At 40.0% G+C, this 22,804-nt stretch overlaps 1 protein-coding gene across 2 annotated transcripts in view; it reads right to left on the bottom strand.

Annotated features, from left to right (window-relative positions):
- SWAP70 (SWAP switching B-cell complex 70kDa subunit) overlaps window positions 1-22,804 on the bottom strand; it is a 144,435-nt gene that overhangs the window by 47,699 nt on the left and 73,932 nt on the right. For both annotated transcript variants that reach the window (XM_010829323.1, XM_010829322.1), the window contains one exon: window positions 5,543-5,683. In XM_010829323.1, the coding sequence (XP_010827625.1) occupies window positions 5,543-5,683 (141 nt within the window). The remainder of the gene's footprint in view (window positions 1-5,542; window positions 5,684-22,804) is intronic.

Raw genomic sequence — 22,804 nt, 5'->3', positions numbered from 1 at the left:
TAAAAGATGCTTACTCCTTGGAAGGAAAGTTATGACCAACCTAGATAGCATATTCAAAAGCAGAGACATTACTTTGCCAACAAAGGTTCGTCTAGTCAAGGCTATGGTTTTTCCTGTGGTCATGTATGGATGTGAGAGTTGGACTGTGAAGAAGGCTGAGTGCCGAAGAATTGATGCTTTTGAACTGTGGTGTTGGAGAAGACTCTTGAGAGTCCCTTGGACTTCAAGGAGATCCAACCAGTCCATTCTGAAGGAGATCAGCCCTGGGATTTCTTTGGAGGGGATGATGCTGAAACTGAAACTCCAGTACTTTGGCCACCTCATGCGAAGAGTTGACTCACTGGAAAAGACTCTGATGCTGGGAGGGATTGGGGGCAGGAGGAGAAGGGGACGACAGAGGATGAGATGGCTGGATAGCATCACTGACTCGATGGACGTGAGTCTGGGTGAACACCAGGAGTTGGTGATGGACAGGGAGGCCTGGCGTGCTGCGATTCACGGGGTCGCGAAGAGTTGGACACAACTGAGCGACTGAACTGAACTGAGGTTTGTCATATAGTTTCTCCCCCAGTTACAAAACTTTTAAATACCTGAATACTAAAACAAAGAACATTTTAAAACTTTAAAGCTCATGATGTTTAAAGAAAGTTACATCAAGGAGAACAAAATGTGGTATCAGGGTACAGCACCTCAAGATATTCAACCATGTCTCTCTACCCAGTCTTCCAGCCCACACAAATTCTAGCACTGAAAAACCACAATTTCCAGGTTTCTGAGACTTTCCCGGTATGTTCCATATATTTTAATAACAGACATAATTCTGCTTTTTTTTTTATATTTTTAAGCTCAAACACATGCACACAGCAGGTCATCAAACATTTGCCAAATATAAGACATATTTACTGTGTGAACTGTTTCTGGTTTTTTTTTTTAATTTTTATTTTATTTTTTAACTTTACAATATTGTATTGGTTTTGCCATATATCAAAATGAAACCGCCACAGGTATACATGTGTTCCCCATCCTGAACCCTCCTCCCACTTCCCTCCCCATACCATCCCTCTGGGTCGTCCCAGTGCACCAGCCCCAAGCATCCAGTATCATGCATCGAACCTGGACTGGCGACTCCTTTCATATATGATATTTTACATGTTTCAATGCCATTCTCCCAAATCATCCCACCCTCTCCCTCTCCCACAGAGTCCAAAAGGCTGTTCTATACATCAGTGTCTCTTTTGCTGTCTCGTATACAGGGTTACTGTTACCATCTTTCTAAATTCCATATATATGTGTTAGTATACTGTATTGGTGTTCTTCTTTCTAGCTTACTTCACTCTGTATAATAGGCTCCAGTTTCATCCACCTCATTAGAACTGATTCAAATGTATTCTTTTTAATGGCTGAGTAATACTCCATTGTGTATATGTACCACAGCTTTCTTACCCATTCATCTGCTGATGGACCATCTAGGTTGCTTCCATGTCCTGGCTATTATAAACAGTGCTGCAATGAACATTGGGGTACACGTGTCTCTTTCAATTCTGCTTTCCTCAGTGTGTATGCCCAGCAGTGGGATTGCTGGATCATAAGGCAGTTCTATTCCCAGTTGTTTAAGGAATCTCCACATTGTTCTCCATAGTGGCTATACTAGTTTGCATTCCCACCAACAGTGTAAGAGGATTCCCTTTTCTCCACACCCTCTCCAGCATTTATTGCTTGTAGACTTTTGGATCGCAGCCATTCTGACTGGCGTGAAATGGTACCTCTGTTTCTGGTTTTGATTTTGGTTTAAATAAACTGAAATTTTTTAAAAAGTAAAAATACAATGAGGTTGTAGTATGTTTTAAACACATGTTTATAAAAAGAGGGAAGACAATAAGTTTTTGTCTATTTCTTTAAAGTCCACAATGTCAGAGTGCTAACATATATACTTTAGGTGAAAAAATTAGGGATCTAGGCATTGTTTGTCCTAGAGGCACAGAGAAAGGGGGTCCTTTGGGTTTGACGGTCCACTGCAGACTGTCTTGCTTCTAGTTCATACAGCCTGCTGCTGCTGCTGCTAAGTCGCTTCAGTCGTGTCCGACTCTGTGACCCCACCAGGCTCCGCCATCCCTGGGATTCTCCAGGTAAGAACAATGGAGTGGGTTGCCATTTCCTTCTCCAATGCATGAAAGTGAAAAGTGAAAGTGAAGTCGCTCAGTCGTGTCGGACTCTTTGAGACCCCATGGACTGCAGCCCACCAGGCTCCTCCGTCCGTGGGATTCTCCAGGCAAGAGTACTGGAGCCTACACGTGATTAAAATAGGTACTGATCGAAAAGGAGGGGAATACGCCTAATCTGACCCCTTATGTGGGATCTGGGCAGGCTTCATTTGCTAACCACTTATCCTGTTGTTGTTGCTGTTCAGGTGCTGAGTCATGTCCAACTCTCTGCAACCCCAGGGACTGCAGCACGCCAAGTTTCCCTGTCCTTCACCATCTCCTGGAGTTTGCGCAAATTCATGTCCACTGAGTCGGTGATACTATCTAACCATCTCATCCTCTGCCACCCTCTTCTCCTTTCGCCTTCAATCTTCCCCAACATCAGGGTCCCTTCCCATGAGTTGGCTCTTCGTACCAGGCAGCCAAAGTATTGGAACATCAGCCTTTCCAGTGAATATTCAGGGTTGATTTCACTAAGGACTGGTTTGACCTCCTTGATGTCCAAGGGATTCTCAAGAGTCTCCTTCAACACCGCAAGATTCTCAAGAGTCTCCTTCAACACCGCAATTCCAAAGCATCAATTCTTTGGCGCTTGGCCTTCTTTATGGTCCAACTCTCACATCCATACATGACTACTGGAAAAACCATAGCTTTGACTAGACGGACCTTTGTATGAAAAGTGATGTCTTTGCTTTTTAATATGCTATCTAGATTTGTCACAGCTGTTCTTTCAAGGAGCAAGCTTCTTTTAATTTCATGGCTACAGTCACCATCAACAGTGATTTTAGAGCCCAAGAATCTAGAATCTGTCACTGCTTCCACTTTTTCCTCATCTATTTGCCAGGAAGTGATGGGACCGGATGCCCTGATCTTAGTTTTTTGAATGCTGAGTTTTAATCTAGCTTTTTCATTCTCCTCTTTCACCCTCATCAACAGGCTCTCTTGTCTTAGGGGCTGTTAATGGAATATAAACATTCTCACCACTGCAGTTGTATTCAAAACCTCTTGACTTTTATTTAAATTAACACAGAAATATCAAATGGTAAACTCAGGATTCTGAAGTTGTTTTAACTAACCATGGCTAAGACAATTTAAGAGAAAGACAAATACTATATGTTCTCAGTTTTAGGTAGAATATTTAAAACAATGAACTTAAAGAAATAAGAGAATAGGATGGCAGTGGTCAGGGGCTGGAGAGAGGGGAGTGGAAATGGGGAGATGCTGATCAAAGTGTACAAACTTCCAGCTGTAAGATGAAAAAGATCTGGGATCTACTGCACAGCATTGTGTCAATAACTAACAATACTGCAATATATAGAAACAATTATATAGTTTATATGTAATTTGTTTAAAATTTTTTTATCATGATATAATTCACATACCAAAAAATTCACTCTTGAAGTGTACATTTTAGTAGTAGTCAGTATATTCACAGGTTTTACAATCATCATCACTATCTAACTCTAGAACATTTTTATCACCCCAAGAAGAAACTTCAAACCCATCAGTAGTCACTCAGCATTCCCACTTCCCTCCACCTCTGGCAACCACTAATCTATTTTGTATCTTCATGTGTTTGCCTATTTTGGACATTTCATATAAACTGGATCATACAATAGGTGGTTTTTGCAAGTTTAAGTCTTACATTTCATTTTGGTGTGGTTTTTCCCTCTGCAGTTTCTTTTCTAAGAAAAGCATGACCAAGGCAATGTTTTATATTTATATAAACATACGCACACATACAAATAAAGAGCATAAATTGTATTGTTGAGGCTTATATAAAATAATAGATATAGGTACAAAGAATACTACCTAAATGAACAGACTATAGTTTTGACAGTCTTTGCTGCAAAATTTCTAAAAAAATAAAATGTGATTTAAAAAAAAATGCTGACCAACATTTTGGCATTTTCCAAACCAATAACTTAAATTATTATTATACATTTTAGTTATTGTACTTTGGTATTATAAAAAGATACTAAATTATAAAAAGAATTTATACATATAAATAGCTATAAAATTTTTTTAAATCATAGGAAAAAATATGTCAGTAGTTATGGTATTTAGGTGATTGGAAAGTAGGCTTTATAATGTATTTTATTTTTAATTTAAAGGTATTATCACCGTCACTTTTTGAAAGACATTTTTAACATATACCCCCAAAATTCATGCTATATATTATAAATAAGCAAAAGTAGGAGCTCCCAACCCTTAATGTGCATATATGATTACTTTTCATATCTAAACTAAATGTACATAATATGGAAAGATGACAGTAATATATTGCTTAGTTAAAAAAACAAACTGAACTTTATGTAGCACGATCCTATTGGGACAGAAATAAAACACTATGTACTGTATAGGTGTGTGTTTGCATGCATATAAAAGGGTCAGCAAATAATTAAAAGTGGTTACTCCTAAAGACTCAGACTAAAAAGGGAGTTCACTTTTTATCTCATATATTTTTACTAAGTGCCTATTTAACAATAAGCCAATTTATGTAATTTTTTAAGACTTTACTTAATTAGTTTTTTTGGCTGCATCTTGCAGTATATTAGTTCCCCAACTAGGGATTGAACACAGGCCACAGCAGTGAAACCATAGAGTCCTAACCACTGGACTGCCAGGGAATTCCTATCTTTCATAACTTTTAAATCACAAATGTTTTTAGTTAAATGTGCCATTAATTTAGATGATTTTCTTCAAAAAAAAATGAACATTATATCTAACAATTTAATGTGTCATTTTTAATTATCCAAACCAAAGGAGACCTCAAATGAGGCAGAAAATACCAGTAGGTTATATTTGGCTTCCAAACACCTAATAGTTTATAGCATCCTTAGTTAAAATATATTAGAGGAAACATCCACGTGGTACCCAGAAAAGTCCAGGATGAAAACTTTGCTGTATAGTATCTATAAAGTATAGATATTTTACCACATCATATCCATGCTTTAATAATTCTGGTACATGTGGAACCAGAATTCAAAACAAAAAATCATATATCAAATCCATGCTTTAACAATTCTGGTACATGTGGAACCAGAATCTACAAAGGAAAAAGAAAAGCTCCCAAAGAGATGACAGGTGCAGATTAACACAAAATACAGTTCTTAATTTCAAAAAAAGAGCCAATTGTAAAAGTATCAAACCAAGGTTTAGAAGACACTGGAGAAGAGAGAGAAAGAGGAAGCACTGTCAGTCTCTTCTTTCATTCTGATTTATCTCGAGATGCTTCACAACTAAACTCCTTAGGGAACTCACCAACAAAGATGTGTGGGGCCCACTTGTAATGTGTAACTTGAACACCCGCTATAAGCAGGAAGAGGTTAGAATCATACCTTTTCCAAAATGAACTTGTTTAAATAAGGCATGTAGCCCTGATTGGAGACAGGTCCCTCGTCATCATCCCTGAAGTGCTCTTCAAGGGCAACGGGGTCATGTGGAACCTTCAGCACCGTGCACAGGTTATGGGAGAGGACCTATAAGGGAGAAAGAGCAGTTTAGAGGCATCCACTAAGCAGCACGCGGCACCTTCACGCTTGGAACACAAACGGCTGCCCCTACCCTGGGGAGAGAAAGATGAAAAATAAACTGCCAGCTGCCAGGTTCCCCACTTGTTATCGACAGGGTCTCATTCCCTCTCCAGTTTGGTTCACCTCAAACAAGTCTCTTCTACTTGCCTACAATGAGCCAGGCTCCATGAAAGATCTGTAGTACTCCTTGTGTGTGTGTTAGTTAGACTTGTGTCTGGCTCTGCGACCCCACGAACTACAGCCTGCCAGACTTCTCTGTCCATGGAATTCTCCAGGCAAGGATATTGGAGTGGACTGCCATTCCCTTCTGCACATACTCCTTGTAGGCTTTTATAAATTGGCCCACATTAGAAAGAAAAAGGGGGGAAAGAGCAAGGGAATGTGTTCAGAATTGAACATCTCCCCAAGCAGAGCTGCTGCTGCTGCTAAGTCACTTCAGTCGTGTCCGACTCTGTGTGACCCCAGACGGCAGCCACCTGGCTCCCCCATCCCTGGGATTCTCCAGGCAGGAACAGTGTCTGTCAATCAAAGCTGTGAAAGAAACCACAAGGTACTGAAGAGCTGCGGCTGGGGGCTCTGGATAAGGTGGCCAAGCCAGGCTGGCCACAACCTCGCTCCGCTTCACTTCTCTCTTTTGTTCAACAGAAAGGGCCAGGTTAATGTACAAATATATCAAATATTGATTAGTAATCTCTAGTCGTCCAACCATCTCTATAACTCCATGATGCTAGGTTAAGTTTTCAGGATGAGTATAAAAGGGTATAAAATGAGTATAAAAGAGTATAAAATGAGGGTATAAAATGAGTATAAAAGTATAAAAGAGAAAGAAATCAATTGCCTGGTTTAAAAATATATAAAAAAATCAATAGCAAAAATATCTCAAGAGTCACCAAAATGGCTGAAAATATTTTGCAGAGAATTTGCGTTCTGGTCTTGCCATAATCTAAATGCACACTTTAACATTCAGGTAGTTGAGTTAGCAGTTTGGGCTATTTGAGTACTAATTGTGTTTCATATTAAATGAAAATTTAAAAATAAAACTTAAATTCCTTCCATTTCATTTGTGCATTCTAAACAGGTCAAATTCTACAGCTAAAGCGGTACTTCCTCTAATACAGAATCTTATTAGATGTTAAATCCCAGGTTAAAATCTTCCCTGTTTTTCTCAGCCCTACCCATTCAATTGCTTTAAGGAACCACATTCACCTCAATGAATACTTCCAATTCCATTAAGCAAGTCACTTTTTTCTGCATACATATATTTCAGTTAGGATTTTTTACAATTTAAAAAATTAATCTATAAAAATAACATTTGCATATCTTCTGTCTACATTTGTTTTGTTTCTCAAAGCTTCATTTATGTGGAGATCCTTTTCTACATGCTCTGCTGGTTTTAAGGAAGTAAGTAAAGTGAAGGAAGTACACAAATGGTTATAAATGAAGTAATGAAGACTTTTATCAGCCCTACAAAGCAGGCTGTGTTTCTCAAGTAAACTCTCTATTTGCCAGTAGTACAGCACATGAAAAGGGCACGGTGGAGCTTTTATTGAATCTTGCACCACAGTCAAAAAATCCTAAATAGACATTTCCTTTCTTTATTTACCTTGTAACACCTATAGAGTTTTTGTGAGGATCTACTTCAAGAATATAAAGTGCTTAAAAACTGCAATACACTGTAGAAATATAGAAAAATAAAGAATACAGTCCTCTTATAAGGCCCAATAGTCTTTCAGATTTTAAAATTATTTGGGACTTTACCCAAGTAAAAACTCCCAATCACAGGTTAACCTATGGTATATCCATAAAACATTAAGAACAATGAGGAACTTACTGTGTAGTGATATGAAAAGATCTCCCAGGTAACTTAAGTGAAAAAAAAAAAAACAATGTATCTAAGACTACATACAGTGTGCTTCTGTGTAAAAGAAAAAGGAAGAAAAAATTTATAAACTCTACAAGGATATATAAGAAACAAGTAACAGTGGGGGGAAAACTAGTTTGATTGCAGACCAAGACCAAAAGATTTTTCACTGTATCTCCCTCGTTATTAAGTTCTGGAAAAATTTTTACCTATTCAAAAAATGTAATAGCTATTTTAAAAATTAAGCATATATACATACACACATTTTTCTTAATGGCCAGCTTAAGCTCACATTAAATCTTTTAATATTTATTTTTTTTTAATTAAAAAAAAATTATTTGGCCACACTGAGTCTTAGTTGTAGCACTCAAGATCGTCAATCTTTATTGCACCAGGCAGGATCTTTAGCTTTGGCATGCAGGATCTAGTTCCCTGACCAGGGATGGAAACTGGGCCCGCATTGGGAGCATGGAGTCAGCCACTGGACCACCAGGGAAGTCCCACACAGCTAAATCAACTTATCTTCGAACTCTACACTTTATCTTCTACATTAACTTACCCCCTAAAAATTAGGTACAAAAGAGAGACATATCCCACAGCAATGTACCATGACTAATGGATGAATAAGGTATAAGGGCAACAAATGAGTTCAGAAAGAATAGTGTGTGCTACAATGACATCATATATTAAATGAAATGTAACCTAGGCCCCAAAATAAGGAGAGCTTTTGGGTAGGAAAGGGCTTCCCTGGTAGCTCAGACGGTAAAGAATCTGCCTGGAATGCAGAAGACGGGAGTTCGATCCCTGGGTGAGGAAGATCCCCTTGAGAAGGAAATGCCAACCCACTCCAGTATTCTTGCCTGGAGAATTCCATGGACAGAGGAACCTGGCAGGCTACAGTTCATGGGGTCACAAAGAATCGGACACAACTGATCGTGACTACCACTTTCACTGTCACTTTGGGTAGGAAAAGGGCAACTGGAAGGTCTTCCAGATAGAGGGATAAAATATGAGAAAAGTAACTGATTAATGCAAAATTCTCAGGGTACAAAAAAAGGAGACACCATCTCTCCCACACCCATCCCTTTTTCTGCCTTTGGGTTTCACAGACCCTCCAACTAAAGTACTGGTAGAGGCCTTAGATCCTTCCCATCTTACACATGGTGCGTACTGGCTCCAAGAGATTAAATTTGTTTTTCTTGACTAAGGTGACTTAGGAAAACTGAGACTAAGTCAGGTTTTGTAAACCCTGGTCCAACACTCTCCAGTAATAAGGAACATTATGTTTTCAGTTTTCTAAAATCAACATCTTTGTGTAGATGCTTTAGTTCAATCCAGTGATCTCACTGAAGATTTAGATTTAAACCCTAGACTCCAGCCATGGATAATTAAACAGCACTTTTAAAAAATACAGGGATAACTGAATTCAAGGATAACTTTCTTAACAATCTATTTTAGTTAAGCAAACTGTGCGAGAGGCATCAGATTATATTAAAGGACCCTGGAGGAGGAGACTTGAGTACCCACTGTATTCATGTGGTCTGTTCCTGGTCAGTGGTTTACCATTTACCCTTTTAAAATATTAGAATATTTTGCTGCTTACTTGCTTAGTCTCAGTACCCTCACTGCAAAATGAAGACTTGGTGGCTTGTTTCTAAAACTAATGTTTTCAAAAGTCCAATCCTTAACTATCAACCAAAACTCATTTCATGAATTCAACAGAAAGAACTATAGTTTAGATCAGAAATTCAGCTTTTTTCATTGTTAGTAAGGTCTAGAACAGGGAAGTCCTCTTTAAACAAAGTAACAACAGTATCTCAAAGTTTTTAAGTAAAAGGTATTTAAAAAAAAAAAAAAGAGGATTCCTGAAGGCCAGAATATAAACTAGTAACAAGAAGTAAAATCTCCACAAACTTACACAGCAGTTGATGCTTTTTTAGAGTAGACTCACATTATCCATTAGTTGCTTTTAGTCTCACCCCTGGAGAGTAGATAATACTGCTTCTGTACAGATGACGCTAATTCAGAGATGAGGAGATGTCTCCCAAATCACATAGTTTTTGGTGCAGTGAAACTAGGACTAGAACCCAAACCTTATACTCTGGTGCCGTTTCCATGCCCTACCACTTTCCCTTTCCCCCTGGACAAACAGAGAGCCCTGACCATACAAAAGTGACCTGCGTGCTGTGGCCATGCATGTCTGTTATTGCTAAGGTGAAGTGATGGACCAGTGCCCACCAGGTCAGGTCTCCAGCACCCAGCAAGACGGCCACAGCTATTTAGTGGAGCAAAGTTAGATCCAACGGTAAAGAACCACATCTGCCTAGAAGTCTGGGACCACTCTCTTTCTGGGAGCCCTCATCTCCCAGCACCTGCCTTTGGGGAAAACTGTTTCAAGAGTTACCATCCTCCTCTCTAGATGAGAAAACTGGAAAACAGATGAGGACCAAAGCCATCAGGAGGAAACAGGACTACACGTTCTTGATTTGTAAAAGGACTGCCCCTGAATCACGCTAATCAGTGTAAGTTTCTTGAGAAAGTTGAATTTATCCTACTTCAAATGCCTGCTCCTCCAAAGGCCATTCTTTCAACGCCCACATAATTGCTAAGCAACTTTGCTCTCATTCCTTGATCTGAAGAATAAACTATTGTTACTACAATAAAAGATCCATATCCATGCCAGACCCTCATCATTCCAGTTCCTTCATAGCTGTCTGCCAGGGCCTCTGCAGGGCCTCTGCCGACAAGAAATGACTAACTGTTCATGTGGTTGGTTCCTGTTCAGTGGTTTGCCGTTTACCCTTTTTAAGTATTTTACTCCAACTATCATGGAAGGAACTCAAGGATGATGAACGACTACACAGTGTTTTAACACACATGAGTGCCTAATGCCTAATGTTTACCCTCCTCCCTCCCAAAGATGCAGAGATTACAAAGGTTCTCTGAAAAGAACCTCCCTCCCAGCCGAACCCCAGTCACATGCTGCTTCCCTTTACAGGATGTGCGTAATGGGCAAAATTCAACACTGAAAAAAAGAGGGGTGGAGATCCCAGCGAGCTTATCTCAAGGGACACAATTACAGAACTAAAATTCATAATGGGTAATCTTTTTTTAAAGCGTGAAAATTCCTGTCTGATTAATAAAATTTCAAGCTGATGGTGAATTACCAGAAAACGCTTCCTAACAGAATGACCAATTTCCTACCCATGCTATGCCCTGCCTTAAGAGCATTGTCTTAATAGAAATCCCGCCCCTTACCACAAGGACTCATTTTCCCTTTCCTGACAATATCTTTTCGTCCTGCTTGTCACTGCTTAAGGCCTGCTAGCTTTCTCTTAAACTATCTGTATTATACTCAGCCTCAGAAATCTCAACGTCATCTCTGACTCAAGTCCCTGAATGCAATCAATCACCATCTTAGCCACTTCTACCACACTCATCTTCAAGGGCTGCTCACCTCACGCTCCCACCTTGTCTGAAAGCCATAAAAAGCCTACGGAGGGAAAAACCAAGGGGGTGTATGCCCCCTGGCAAGCCAGTCCCACTTTACCTTTCAGCCTTATCTTTTCCCACCCTTCTGCACCAACTGTACAAAACTAGGCAAACAAGTTTACGCAGAACACCTTAGGGGCTTCCCCAGCGGCTCAGCAGTAAAGAACCCGCCTGCAGTGCAGGAGACTCAGGAGACGCTCAGGTTCACCTGCTGCATCAGGAGGATCCCTTGGAGGAGGGCATGGAAACCCACTCCAGTATTCTTGCTGGGAAAATTCCATGGACAGAGGAGCCTGGCAGGTTATAGTCCACAGGGTCACAAGAGTCGGACACAACTGAAGTGACTGAGTACAGCACTTCAAGCAAACCCTGTATCACTTCCCTGTCCCCCTCCAGGCCTCTGCTCCAACCACCCTTACACCTCCATTTCTACCTAACATAAATGCCATTCCTTTCTAAAGCCTCCACCACCCAAAATCAAGACGGTCTTCCCCATTCTGCATTTCCCAAGCACTCTGTATTTCTTATTTTACACTCCCGCACATGATTTACTCTCTCCCATAAGACTAAATTTCTGAAAGGTCCATGTCTTACATCCTTGCATTCCCACAATACCTAGCATGCTACTCAGAATGCAGAAGGCTTTCAATAAATGCTGAACAAATTCCTTCTAAAAATTCTCCTTTGACAGTAAAACCACAGTAAGTTTAACAGTGACAACAATCTTAGGAAATATCCTATCTCTTTATTTCATTGATAAAAAGACTGAAGCCTGAGATTTGTCTAAGCCACACACACTGTTGCAGGTCAGGAAGCAACAGTTAGAACTGGACACAGAACAACAGACTGGTTCCAAAGAGGGAAACAAATACATCAAGGCTGTATATTGTCACCCTGCTTATTTAACTTCTATGCAGAGTACATCATGAGAAACGCTGGGCTGGATGAAGCACAAGCTGGAATCAAAACTGCCAGGAGAAATATCAGATATGCAGATGATACCACCCTTATGGCAGAAAGTGAAGAAGAACTAAAGAGCCTCTTGACAAAAGTGAAAGAGGAGAGTTAATAAGTTGGCTTAATACTCAGCATTCAGAAAACTAAGATCATGGCACCTGGTCCCATCACTTCATGGCAAATAGATGGGGAAACAGTGGAAACAGTGACAGACTTTATTTTTCGGGGCTCCAAAGTCACTGCAGATGGTGACTGCAGCCATGAAATTAAAAGATGCTGGCTCCTTGGAAGAAAAGTTACGACCAACCTAGACGGCATATTAACAAGCAGAGACATTACTTTGGCAACAAAGGTCCATCTAGTCAAAGCTATGGTTTTTCTAGTAGTCATGTATGGATGTGAGAGGTGAACTATAAAGAAAGCTGAGTGCCGAAGAATTGATGCTTTTGAACTGTGGTGTTGGAAAAGACTCTTGAGAGTCCCTTGAACTGCAAAAAGATCCAACCAGTACATCCTAAAGGAAGTCAGTCCTGAACATTCATTGGAAGGACTGATGCTGAAGCTGAAACTCCAACACTTTGGCCACCTGATGTGAACAGCTGACTCCTTAGAAAAGACCCTGATGCTGGGAAAGATTGAAGGCAGGAGAAGGGGAAGACAGAGAATGAGATGGTTGGATAGCATCACTGACTCAATGGGCATGAGTTTGAGTAAACTCTGGGAGTTGGTGATGGACAAGAGGCCTGGTGTGCTGCAGTCCATGGGGTCTCAAAGAGTCAGACATGACTGAGTGACTGAACTGAACTGAACTGATGAGTAACAAATCGGAAGCAAGAACCCAACTCTCCTTCCTAACTGCCTGTCCCACAATCAAGCCCTGTGCTGGAAACGTTATCTGTTACCTAGTCGCATCATTCAAGACTTGGTCACTCTTCATAAACTCGAGGAACCCTTCACTGCCCCCTCTGTCCACTGAACTCCTATTTAGCACTTATGTGAATTCTGCTTCATACACTAGCAATACCTCAAATACCTAACTGTGGCTCAGAGAGGGAGGAAACCCTGCCTTAAACTGTTCTTCCACATCCTTCAGTGACTAGCAGAGGGTTAAGGGAGGACTCAATAGGAATATAACACTCACAGACACATTAAGGCAGGATAGCTAACTCAAAATTACCCGTTGCAATGCTGTCCACAGAATACACGCCATTAAACTACAGCATGGGCTTCCCAGGTGGCTCAGTGGTGAAGAATCCCCCTGCCAGTGCAGGAGACACAGGTTCAATCCCTGGGTCAGGAAGATCCCCTGGAGAAGGAAATGGCAATCCACTCCAGTATTTTTGCCTGGGAAATCCTATGGACAGAGAAGTCCAGTAGGCTACAGTCCCCAGGGTTGCAAAAGAGTCAGACTCGATTCGGCAACTAAACAACAACAACAAAGTAGAGCATATGCCACGGGATTACATTTTAAATAGACCATCTTTAAAAAGTTATTTTGGATAGTTCACTAACTTGGCCCTCTTCAGAAATCAGAAAGAAAATACTGGGAGATCTGACTACATAAAAGTTCTTAAATTTCCTTTTAAAAAGAGACACCATAAACAAAAAAGGCTAATAGCTCCAATACTCAAATTACTCCTAGAAATTATTAAGTAAGAAATGAACACCTAATTTTAAAAACGGACAACAGACAGGAATAGGAAATTCACAAAAGCAGCTAATGACTAATAAATACAGGAAAAGCTACTTTACTTCACTAGTAATCAACACAATGCACATTAAAAAAGCAACTACTTTTTCACCTGAAAAGCAACTCCTTGCATTTGACCAGACATAGGAGAGTAAAAATTGCCAACATCCAATACGAGAGAAGGTATAGAGCAAGTTTTCTCCACCACTACTGACATTTTAGACCAGATAACTCTTTGTTGGGGAGCAGGGAGAAGTGTCCTATGCATTGTAGGAAGTTTCACAGCATCCCTGGCTGAAACCACCAAAACATTTCAAATATCTGTGAGCAATAAAGCAGTTAAATAAAGCATGACTCATCAACACAGTAAAATAGCTCATAGTCATTATAAAGAATGATGGTGTCTGTGTCTATGTGCATTGACATGGAAACATGACCCTAACACACTGATTAAGAAAACAGGTTACAAAAGCATATGAAATAGGATCCTATTTACATAAAAGAATATATATGTATATGCACATGTGTGCACGCATGTATATGCTTGTAAGCAGTAAGGGAGATGGAGGAAGGATAGGGAGGGACAAAGAAATGCTAAAAGGATAATCACTGCAAAATTAACTGCATCTGCCTTTAGTGGTAGAAGTCCAGGTGCTCTGAATATTCTATGTACTATCTTTAAAATAAGAAAAGGCGAAGCTTTTATATTTATGTAAAATTTAAATATATTTATGTAAAATTATTAATGTTAAAGGAATTTTTAAAAATCCCAGCTAGAAAGCACCAATAAAATTATATGAAGAGATCACTGTAGGACTATAAAGTTGATGAAATTAACTCACTTTAGTCATCCATAAAGAACTGTGCTTTGCCATGCCTCTTGAAGCCACAATGTGGGCAATAAAGTCTCCCTACCTGAGCAGCCGCCTTAGATTCCAGCCTCCCACGGGATCAGAGCATAAACAAATGTCTTTAAGAAGATAATTCATGTACAGGAAGTAAGCCTCTATCTATTTCTCCCACAACTCTGTAAGCTCCTTAGAGAGAGGATAGACTATAGACTAGTGTATCTATCCTGTAGTACTAAAACCTAATGAAATGCTGAGAAGACAGTGTCTGATGCCTACAAATGTTTGCTAAATGAGTCCCATTTAAGAATTTTCTTTCTTTTTTTTTTTTGGTTTAGTTTCATTTAATTTGCTTCTCCGTCACCTTAATCTAGATGTGGGTTTTTTTTTAATGTATTTCACTAAACTACCAGCATATTCTTTCCAGAAAGAATTTTTGTTTAATTGGAATCTCTAATTCAAATAATTTTTGAAGTTTAAAAAAAAAACTCTATACAATACCTCTATTAGTCACTAACACTCCCAGAATTAGCAGGCATTACTCATCTGACCTGAGACCTAGTACAGCAGTCCAGTTTGGATTTTTGAGGAAAGGACTCGAGAGAAATTAACAAGTGTATGAGAGAGAACTGTACAGTAGAAGACAGAGAAACCAGGCAGTTTACTTTAGTATACTCTTCTCCAAGAGATCTGAGGCCACAGTACACACCAAAGGTGATGACAAAGATCACAGATCTGAGGGCTTACCTCTGCTGCCCCATCCTCTGACCACTCAGTGATGACAAAGATCACAGATCTGAGGCCTCACCTCTGCTGCCCCATCCTCTGACCACTCAGTGATGACAAAGATCACAGATCTGAGGGCTCACCTCTGCTGCCCCATCCTCTGACCACTCAGGCCCCTTGTCCCCCCTGGTCACTATAATACGGCTTCTTTCTATCCCTATCAGAGTCATGAAACTGCTTTCTCAAAAAGACTCTGTGGCAGACACACAGCTGCAGCACTCAAGAAAGGAACTGAGGCCCGGCTACAAGGAGGAGCTGAGGTTAGCAGAGCCTCCAGCTATTAGTACCTCCAGGGTCCACCTCAGCCAATGACTGAGCAAGGTAGTGACGTCATTTCTCCCCAGTGTGGGTGTCCTCCAAGAGGCCATCTCTGCTCCAGAGCTCCTGGTTTTGTCAAGTCCATGTCCTAGATTGACAGCTCCTTTTCCCAATCCTGCTTCCTCTCTCTTTTTCTCCCCCATACATGTTTCTCCCCAGTAACCTTTCTGCACTTTCAGTTCTGTCTCAACATCTGCTTCCTGGAGAACCCAACCTGGGACAGACATCTTCTAAACAATTCACTCTCCCAAGTTTCTGGCAGTCTGGATCATCCTCTCCACTTAAGACTTTCCTGGTCCCACGACATACTAGCTCTACCTTGCTCTATCTTTATGGGTTCACTTCCCTCACCCTTTATTCTCCCATTCTGGACATTTTTCAAAGCCCAATTTTGAGCCCCTAGTTCTTAAAGAGTGCTTTAATTCTGACAACAACAAGTCACCTTAATGACTCCCAGATCCCTTTCTAGTCTTGACCTCTCAACTGAGCTCTGGTTTATATCACTAATATTAAAGATTTCCAGGCTAAATTTGTCTCAATCCAAAAAATCCAAAGGAGAGTTCATTATCTTTCTCCCTAAAACAGGTTTCCCACTCTGATTCTGACTGTGGTACCACCATTCCCTTAACAATAAAACTATGGACTCTCCTCTTGTACTTTTTTATACAGTTTATCCTATATCTGGATCCAATTCAATCCCCTCCCCCAGGGTCAATCCCTCTCCTCACCGACCGATCATGCCCCTCTGCTGGTGAAAGACTAACCAGAGAAAGTGAGGCTGGGGGAGCAAAGGCTTCCTGCTCTCAGCAGCAGGTCCCATTCTCCCTTCTGAGGCCCTAACAGAGGCCACTCATGAGGATACGACATGGTAAACACATCAAGCTGACGACGTTCAATTAGAAGGCTAAGACTTGAAGATCTTGTCTGCTATTCCACATTTCACAAATGAGCAAGATGAAGCTCAGGAAGAAGAAACCTCCCAGGGTCACACACAAACAAAAGGAGAGACAAGTCTCCTGACTCCCTAACCAGTGCTCTCTTTCTCCTGACACTTTTTCCTCTGTCTCCGAGGGATTTACTTTCCAAATCTTTCACCGCAAATGTGCTTACTGAGAAGCCGCACACATTCCTTAGGGTCAATGACAACTGACTATTGCTGTAGAAGCATTCTCTGACCCAATGCCTCCAATCCTCACCACAGCTAAGCAGTTCCCTTCCTCTGTGTTTCCCAGCACTGGGTACTTTCTTTATCTCATTATCTTTGCCCTGTCAGTTTGCTGATACATTTCACTCACAAGACTTCAAGCTCCATGAGAGTAGGAAGCTTGTTGGTTTTGATTCCCAGGGCCACCACCCCAGTCTAGCACACATCAATCTTTACAGCAGTCCCTCCCTTGGTCCCCCAACTCCAGCCTCTCACCTCGTATCATCACACCCACATCATTAGAAGAATCTCAGAACTCTCTCTGTCACGTATCTACCCTCCAAAGTTTAATAACTTCCCCTCTTTACAGGATCAGTTCCAAACTACTCATTATAACATAGTCAACAAATACACATTACTCATTTATTCTGTACAAGAACAAAATCATCTAAAATGTAATCCCATCTCCCTTTAAATCCTGATTTTCCACCATGTCTCAAAACAAACACTCTAGTCAAAGTATTTCCTTATCGCTCACAATACTGCAAGTTTCAGCTCTTGCTCTCATGCACAGGGCCACCATCATAACTGCCATCTTTCTTTGACTATACCGGACAAGATCAGCCCCACTCCCTCCAGAAGCAGCTGACAGTCTATCTCTTCCATGAAACGTTTTTTGTCTACAACCGTGTGCATTTTTTTCTCTATTTCCTTTAAACTTCTACAGCAGATCATCTGACAGAAACAGAATGCAAACTACAAATGGAATTTAAAAGTTTTAATAGCTACATTTTAAAAATGTACAAAGATGCAAAAGGTAAAAAAAAAAAAGCTAACATTAAATTTACTAATATATCCAAAATATTACAACTACAACATGTAATCAATGTTTTTAAATCTTTTAAAGAGATGTTTTACATTCCTGTACTAAGTCTCTGAAATCCAGTGTATATTTTATATTTACAGCACTTCTCAATTTGGACTAGCTGCTTTTTCAATGCTCAATAGCCAAATTCGGTTAATGGCTAATGTACTGGACATCATATTCCAGAGTTATTTTCCACTTGTAGAACTGGCTTATATATTAACTTGCTGTAGTCATTTCATGTATTGTCTTCTTTACTAAACCACATGCTTCTCAATGTAAGGGGCAATGTTGTACAATTTTCACTTCCCCAGAGTCCGAGCAAAAGGTATAGATTAGAACCTTCAAATTTATATGCTGCTTTGTAGATTAGTTGTCTTCAACCTCAGTGTGTGGTAAGAAACAGTTAGCTAGTAAATGTTCTGTTGTCACACATACAGGCTGTGAGCTTCATCTATTCAAGCAAATATGTTGTTTAAACGTCTTCTTATTCCCATTTAACGGATCCCAGGTGGCACAACGGTAAAGAATCCATCTGCCAACGCAGGAGACGCAGGAGATTCAGGGTCGATCTCTGGGTCAGGAAGATCCCTTGGAGTAGGAAATGGCAACCCACTCCAGTATTCTTGCCAGGAAAATTGCATGAACAGAGGAGCCTGGCAGGCTACAGTACAAAGGGTCGCAAAGAGTCGGGCAGGACTGAGCACGCACACACTTAAAATACAATGAGTAAAGCAAATTCCCCAAATAATCCCAATGTAGAACTTCAGAATTCCAACCTAGTTTGATCTGCTAACACCCTGGTGGTCCACGCACGCACGCACTCATGTGTGCTCAGTCATGTCTGACTCTTTGCAAAGCCATGGGCTGTAGCTCATCAGGGTCCTCTGTCCATGCAATTTTCCCAGCAAGAATACTGGAGTGGATTGCCATTTCCTACTCCAGGGGATATTCCTGACCCAAAGATGGAACCCAAATCTCCTGTGTCTTCTGCACTGGCAGGCAGATTCTTTACCACCGTGCCACCTGGGAAGCCGATGTCCCATTATCTAATAGTGTCTTCTCAAATCATCCCTGAAGGGAGTCACGAGAGTTAAGTCAGCTGCCCACCAGCTCCCGCTCTCACTCCAAGGTAACAGCATCTGGCTGAGACATCAAATATCCTACGAACTCAAAGAACTGATGGAGATGTGCAGCCTGGTAAAGCAGACAGTGCTCCATCCTCCCAGAGCTGCCTACCCAGTGAAATAAAATACCTTCAACATTGTCCACCAGACCGAACAGCTTTCATTCTAACTGCCGCACTTCTGGTTGGTGCACCAGGCCCACATAACAACACTCTCCTGGTAGTTGTAAAGCTAATAATTCCTAAAGAAGCAAAAGGTAGAGAAGACCGAGAAGAACCTTGAGATGAAAAAATTAGTCTTTCCAATAGTGCAGAAATCTCTTCCTAACTGTAAGATCTCCTTACATAAAATTTGACTACATGCAGACTTACTCTCAAATACTTTTCCACAATTAAAACCCTAATCTCTGAAAACAGCAGTCCATGGGGTTGCAAAGAGTCAGATACAACTTAGCAACTAAACAACAGCAAACAGCAGTTTCAAGGACACACACATTGGGGTTAAAAAAAAAGAAGGAATCTAAAGGTAGAATGAGAAGAAGTAAATAAAGCAGACAGCAGAGCAGAAAAACAGATTCGTGAAATGAAGCCTTGGGGAACATAAAGGAAACTGAGCCAAAGGCTCAGGAAGGGAACTGGGACACACGCAAGAGGAACTGAGGAGAAAAGCTGGGAGTATCTGGATTTCAGTGTGCTAAGAGTCACTGAGGGGATTACAGTAACCCTCCTGTTGGGGAAAATGGGAGGGCAAACTGTGTTAAGTGAGAAAAGGTCATTCAAAGCCTCTTCCGTCTCTAGCTTCCAGTTACTATGTACCTCTGGGACTGCAGTAAGACCCCAGAGGAAATACAAAATGGGGACCAGGAAGGTTAAGAGTCATTGAGTCATAAGATTAGAAAAGCACTGGCTATTAAGATGGAAGGTCACACATTAAAAAACACCTCACAGATTGCATACTATCCTCAATAAAGCAAAAGCTTACGTGTATTTCAATAAAATAAAAACTTCCAATGTGTCTTACTGAAAAGTTTCTAGCAAATGGAAAAAGGAAATAATCTAGAATCCATTATTACCATTTTAAGATTTTTACATGTCTCTTATAAGCTCTTTATTTGGAAAGCTGCCTTTATTGTTTCATTTTGGTGAGATACAAAAAAATATTTACAAAGACTTTCACAGACTCACTTGTGAGTCATGCTCTGGTCCTCTAAATGGGGATTTTTTTTTAATTAGATTTTTAGAAACAGCTTTAACCACAGGGGTTAACAGAAACATAACACTAAAGATTAGAAAGGGAATACTTACACAGGCCAAATTCACAAGAATTAACCAAATCTTTTACATTGTGTTTCACACAAAGACAGCTCTTTACTGCAGCTTGCTTCCTTTATATTTTCAACAGATTGCTGGCCTGGCTCAATTACTTCTGAAACTAGCAAGATTAAAAATTTTTGAGGCTAAATGCCTACATGGGAACAAAACACATGACATTATTCACAAGATATTCAAACAAGTGCATGGCCAAAATTTAAAAACACTTAGTTGAAAATCTATCATTGAGAAATGAATAAAGATTCAAAGTATTCATGTTGCTCCTCAAATTGTTTTCGTTTAGATTCTCACTAGTTGTGAGCTCTTTTACCTCAGAAGGGCACAATTTAAAACAAAACAAAATCCTGTGTTTCTAAAAACAAAAGGATAAAAGTGCAGAGACAGTAAGCTTATTTCAAGATATTTCCAGCACTGACATGTAATTCACACTGCAACCATAATTATAAAGTAAAATCATAATAGAGGTTGCAAAAATATCACTAGATTTTACTATAATTAAGAAAACATTTACTAATAACAATAAAAGGAATAATTTTCAGGAACTTTTTTATTGAAGTTGATTTATAACATTCTGCTAGTTTCAGGTGTACAGCCCAGTAATCCAGGTACATATACATGTGGAGGGGGGTCTAATATATTCTTTTTCAGATTTTTTTCCCTTTTAGATTACTACAAAATACTGAGTATAGTTCCCTGTGCTGCACAGAAGGTCCTTGTTAGTCATCTGTCTTCAATATAGTAGTATATAGATGTTCATTCCAAACTCCTAATTTATCCTTTCCTCCCCGCTTCCCCTTTGGCAACCATAAATTTGTTTCCAATGTGGAAATTTATTTCCTATAGATATTATTTCATTCTTCTTTATGGCCAGGTAATATTCCATTGTGATATATATATATATATCTTCTTTATCCATTCACTGTAAATAGTGCTGCAGTGAAGAGATGCATGTATCTCTTTTAATTATAGCTTTCTCCAGATATATGCCCAGGTGTGAGATTGTTGGATATGGCAATTCTATTTTTAGTTTTTTAAGGAACCTCTATACTGTTCCGCAAAGTGGCTGCACCAATTTACATTCCCACCACCAGTGTAGGAGAGTTCAATTTTAAGGTACATTTAGATTTCTAGAAGGAATATTAAAAAAATTAGTAAAAATGGTTACCTTGAGGGTAGATAACTAGTGTGGGCCAGGGTATAGATGATACTTACTTTTCACTCTCCTAAATGCTCTTTTGAAAGTTATGAATTTTATATCATGTATATATAGGAGGTATTCAAAAAGGTTTTTTTTGGTTTATATTTTTTAAATGATAGGCTTCATCTTTTCATCTTCTTAGAATTGCATGTATTAGAATTCCAAGAATCCCCACTAACTAACACTGGAGATTTAGTATCTTTCTGCAAGACCATCGAAATTCTAAATCATCTGAAGATATTTTTAAAATATCAGTGCAGTGCTTCCCTGGCAGTCCAGTGGTTAAGAGTCGGCCCTGCAATGCAGGGGATACTGGTTCCATCCCTGATCTGGGAAGATCCCACACACTGCACAGCAACTGAGCCTGTTCGCCACAAATACTGAGTCTGCACTCTATAGCCCAACAGCTGCAACTACGAAAGCCTGGGTACCCCCAGAACCCATGTTCTGCAAGAAGAAAAGCCACTGCAATGAGAAGCCTGTGCACCGCAAGAAGAGGGTAGCCCCTGCTCGCTGCAACTAGAGAAAACCCATGCACAGCATCACAAACCCAGCACAGCCATAAATACATACATAAAATTAAACACCAGTGGAGAAGAATTGCTGCTTCTCCTTCAAATAATATGCGCAATATCTTTTTCCCTTATGAATTTTAGAAATTTACATAACCTAAAAGTATCAATGTCTGCTTCAGATGGCACATTAATAAAGTTTCCTAAAATACAGGATCTACACACAAATGTCCCTCCTTAAAAAACAACAACAGACAAAAGAAGGGCACAAACATCAAAACCAAGGGAAAAACTGGTGAAAAAAATTTCTAAAACATTAAGCTCAATAATGTTTACTCAGCCACCTATATGTATGGATCTTCCTATACAGAAAAATTTCCATCAAAATCTCTCTCAGTTTTTAACCTTTCTTCAGTTATCATAGACTATACTAAAATTGCATACAATAAACTACAGTTTGTTCTAAGGAAGGACTGTTCATGAATACAAGTATAAAAGCAAGTAAAGAATGTGTTTCTGAGATTTCTTTCCCACCATTAGTCTACTATCTACTTTCACAGGTGAAAAGTAGACCTCTACACAATCAGAACAAGCTTGACTTAAAACAGTAACTTAGTTTAGTATCCCTCTGTATTCCAGCCTGAAAAAGAGAGCAAACCAATGACAATTTAAAAAATGAGTTGCCTTGCAATGCTGCAATTACAAATTAAACTAACATAGCTGATGACTTCTACAGGGGTACATAGGCTGACTATGGAGGTGAAGCTACAACTTCTCCTACACAGGTGGGGAGCCAGAAATGCCACAACTGGAGCCAAAGAGTCACCTGGAGAGGGTGCACAGATTGCCACCAAGAAGCTAGAGGGGAGGAATGAGGCAGAGTTGGTTCCCTATTTGTGGGAGGGCAAGAAGGCATGGAGGGGGTGGGGTGGGGGATT

This window comes from Bison bison, unplaced genomic scaffold, assembly GCF_000754665.1.
Source record: "Bison bison bison isolate TAMUID 2011002044 unplaced genomic scaffold, Bison_UMD1.0 scf7180017864503, whole genome shotgun sequence".
NCBI lineage: Eukaryota > Metazoa > Chordata > Mammalia > Artiodactyla > Bovidae > Bison > Bison bison.
The sequence above is the reverse complement of the archived record's forward strand: the minus strand, read 5'-3'. Positions and strand labels throughout refer to the sequence as shown.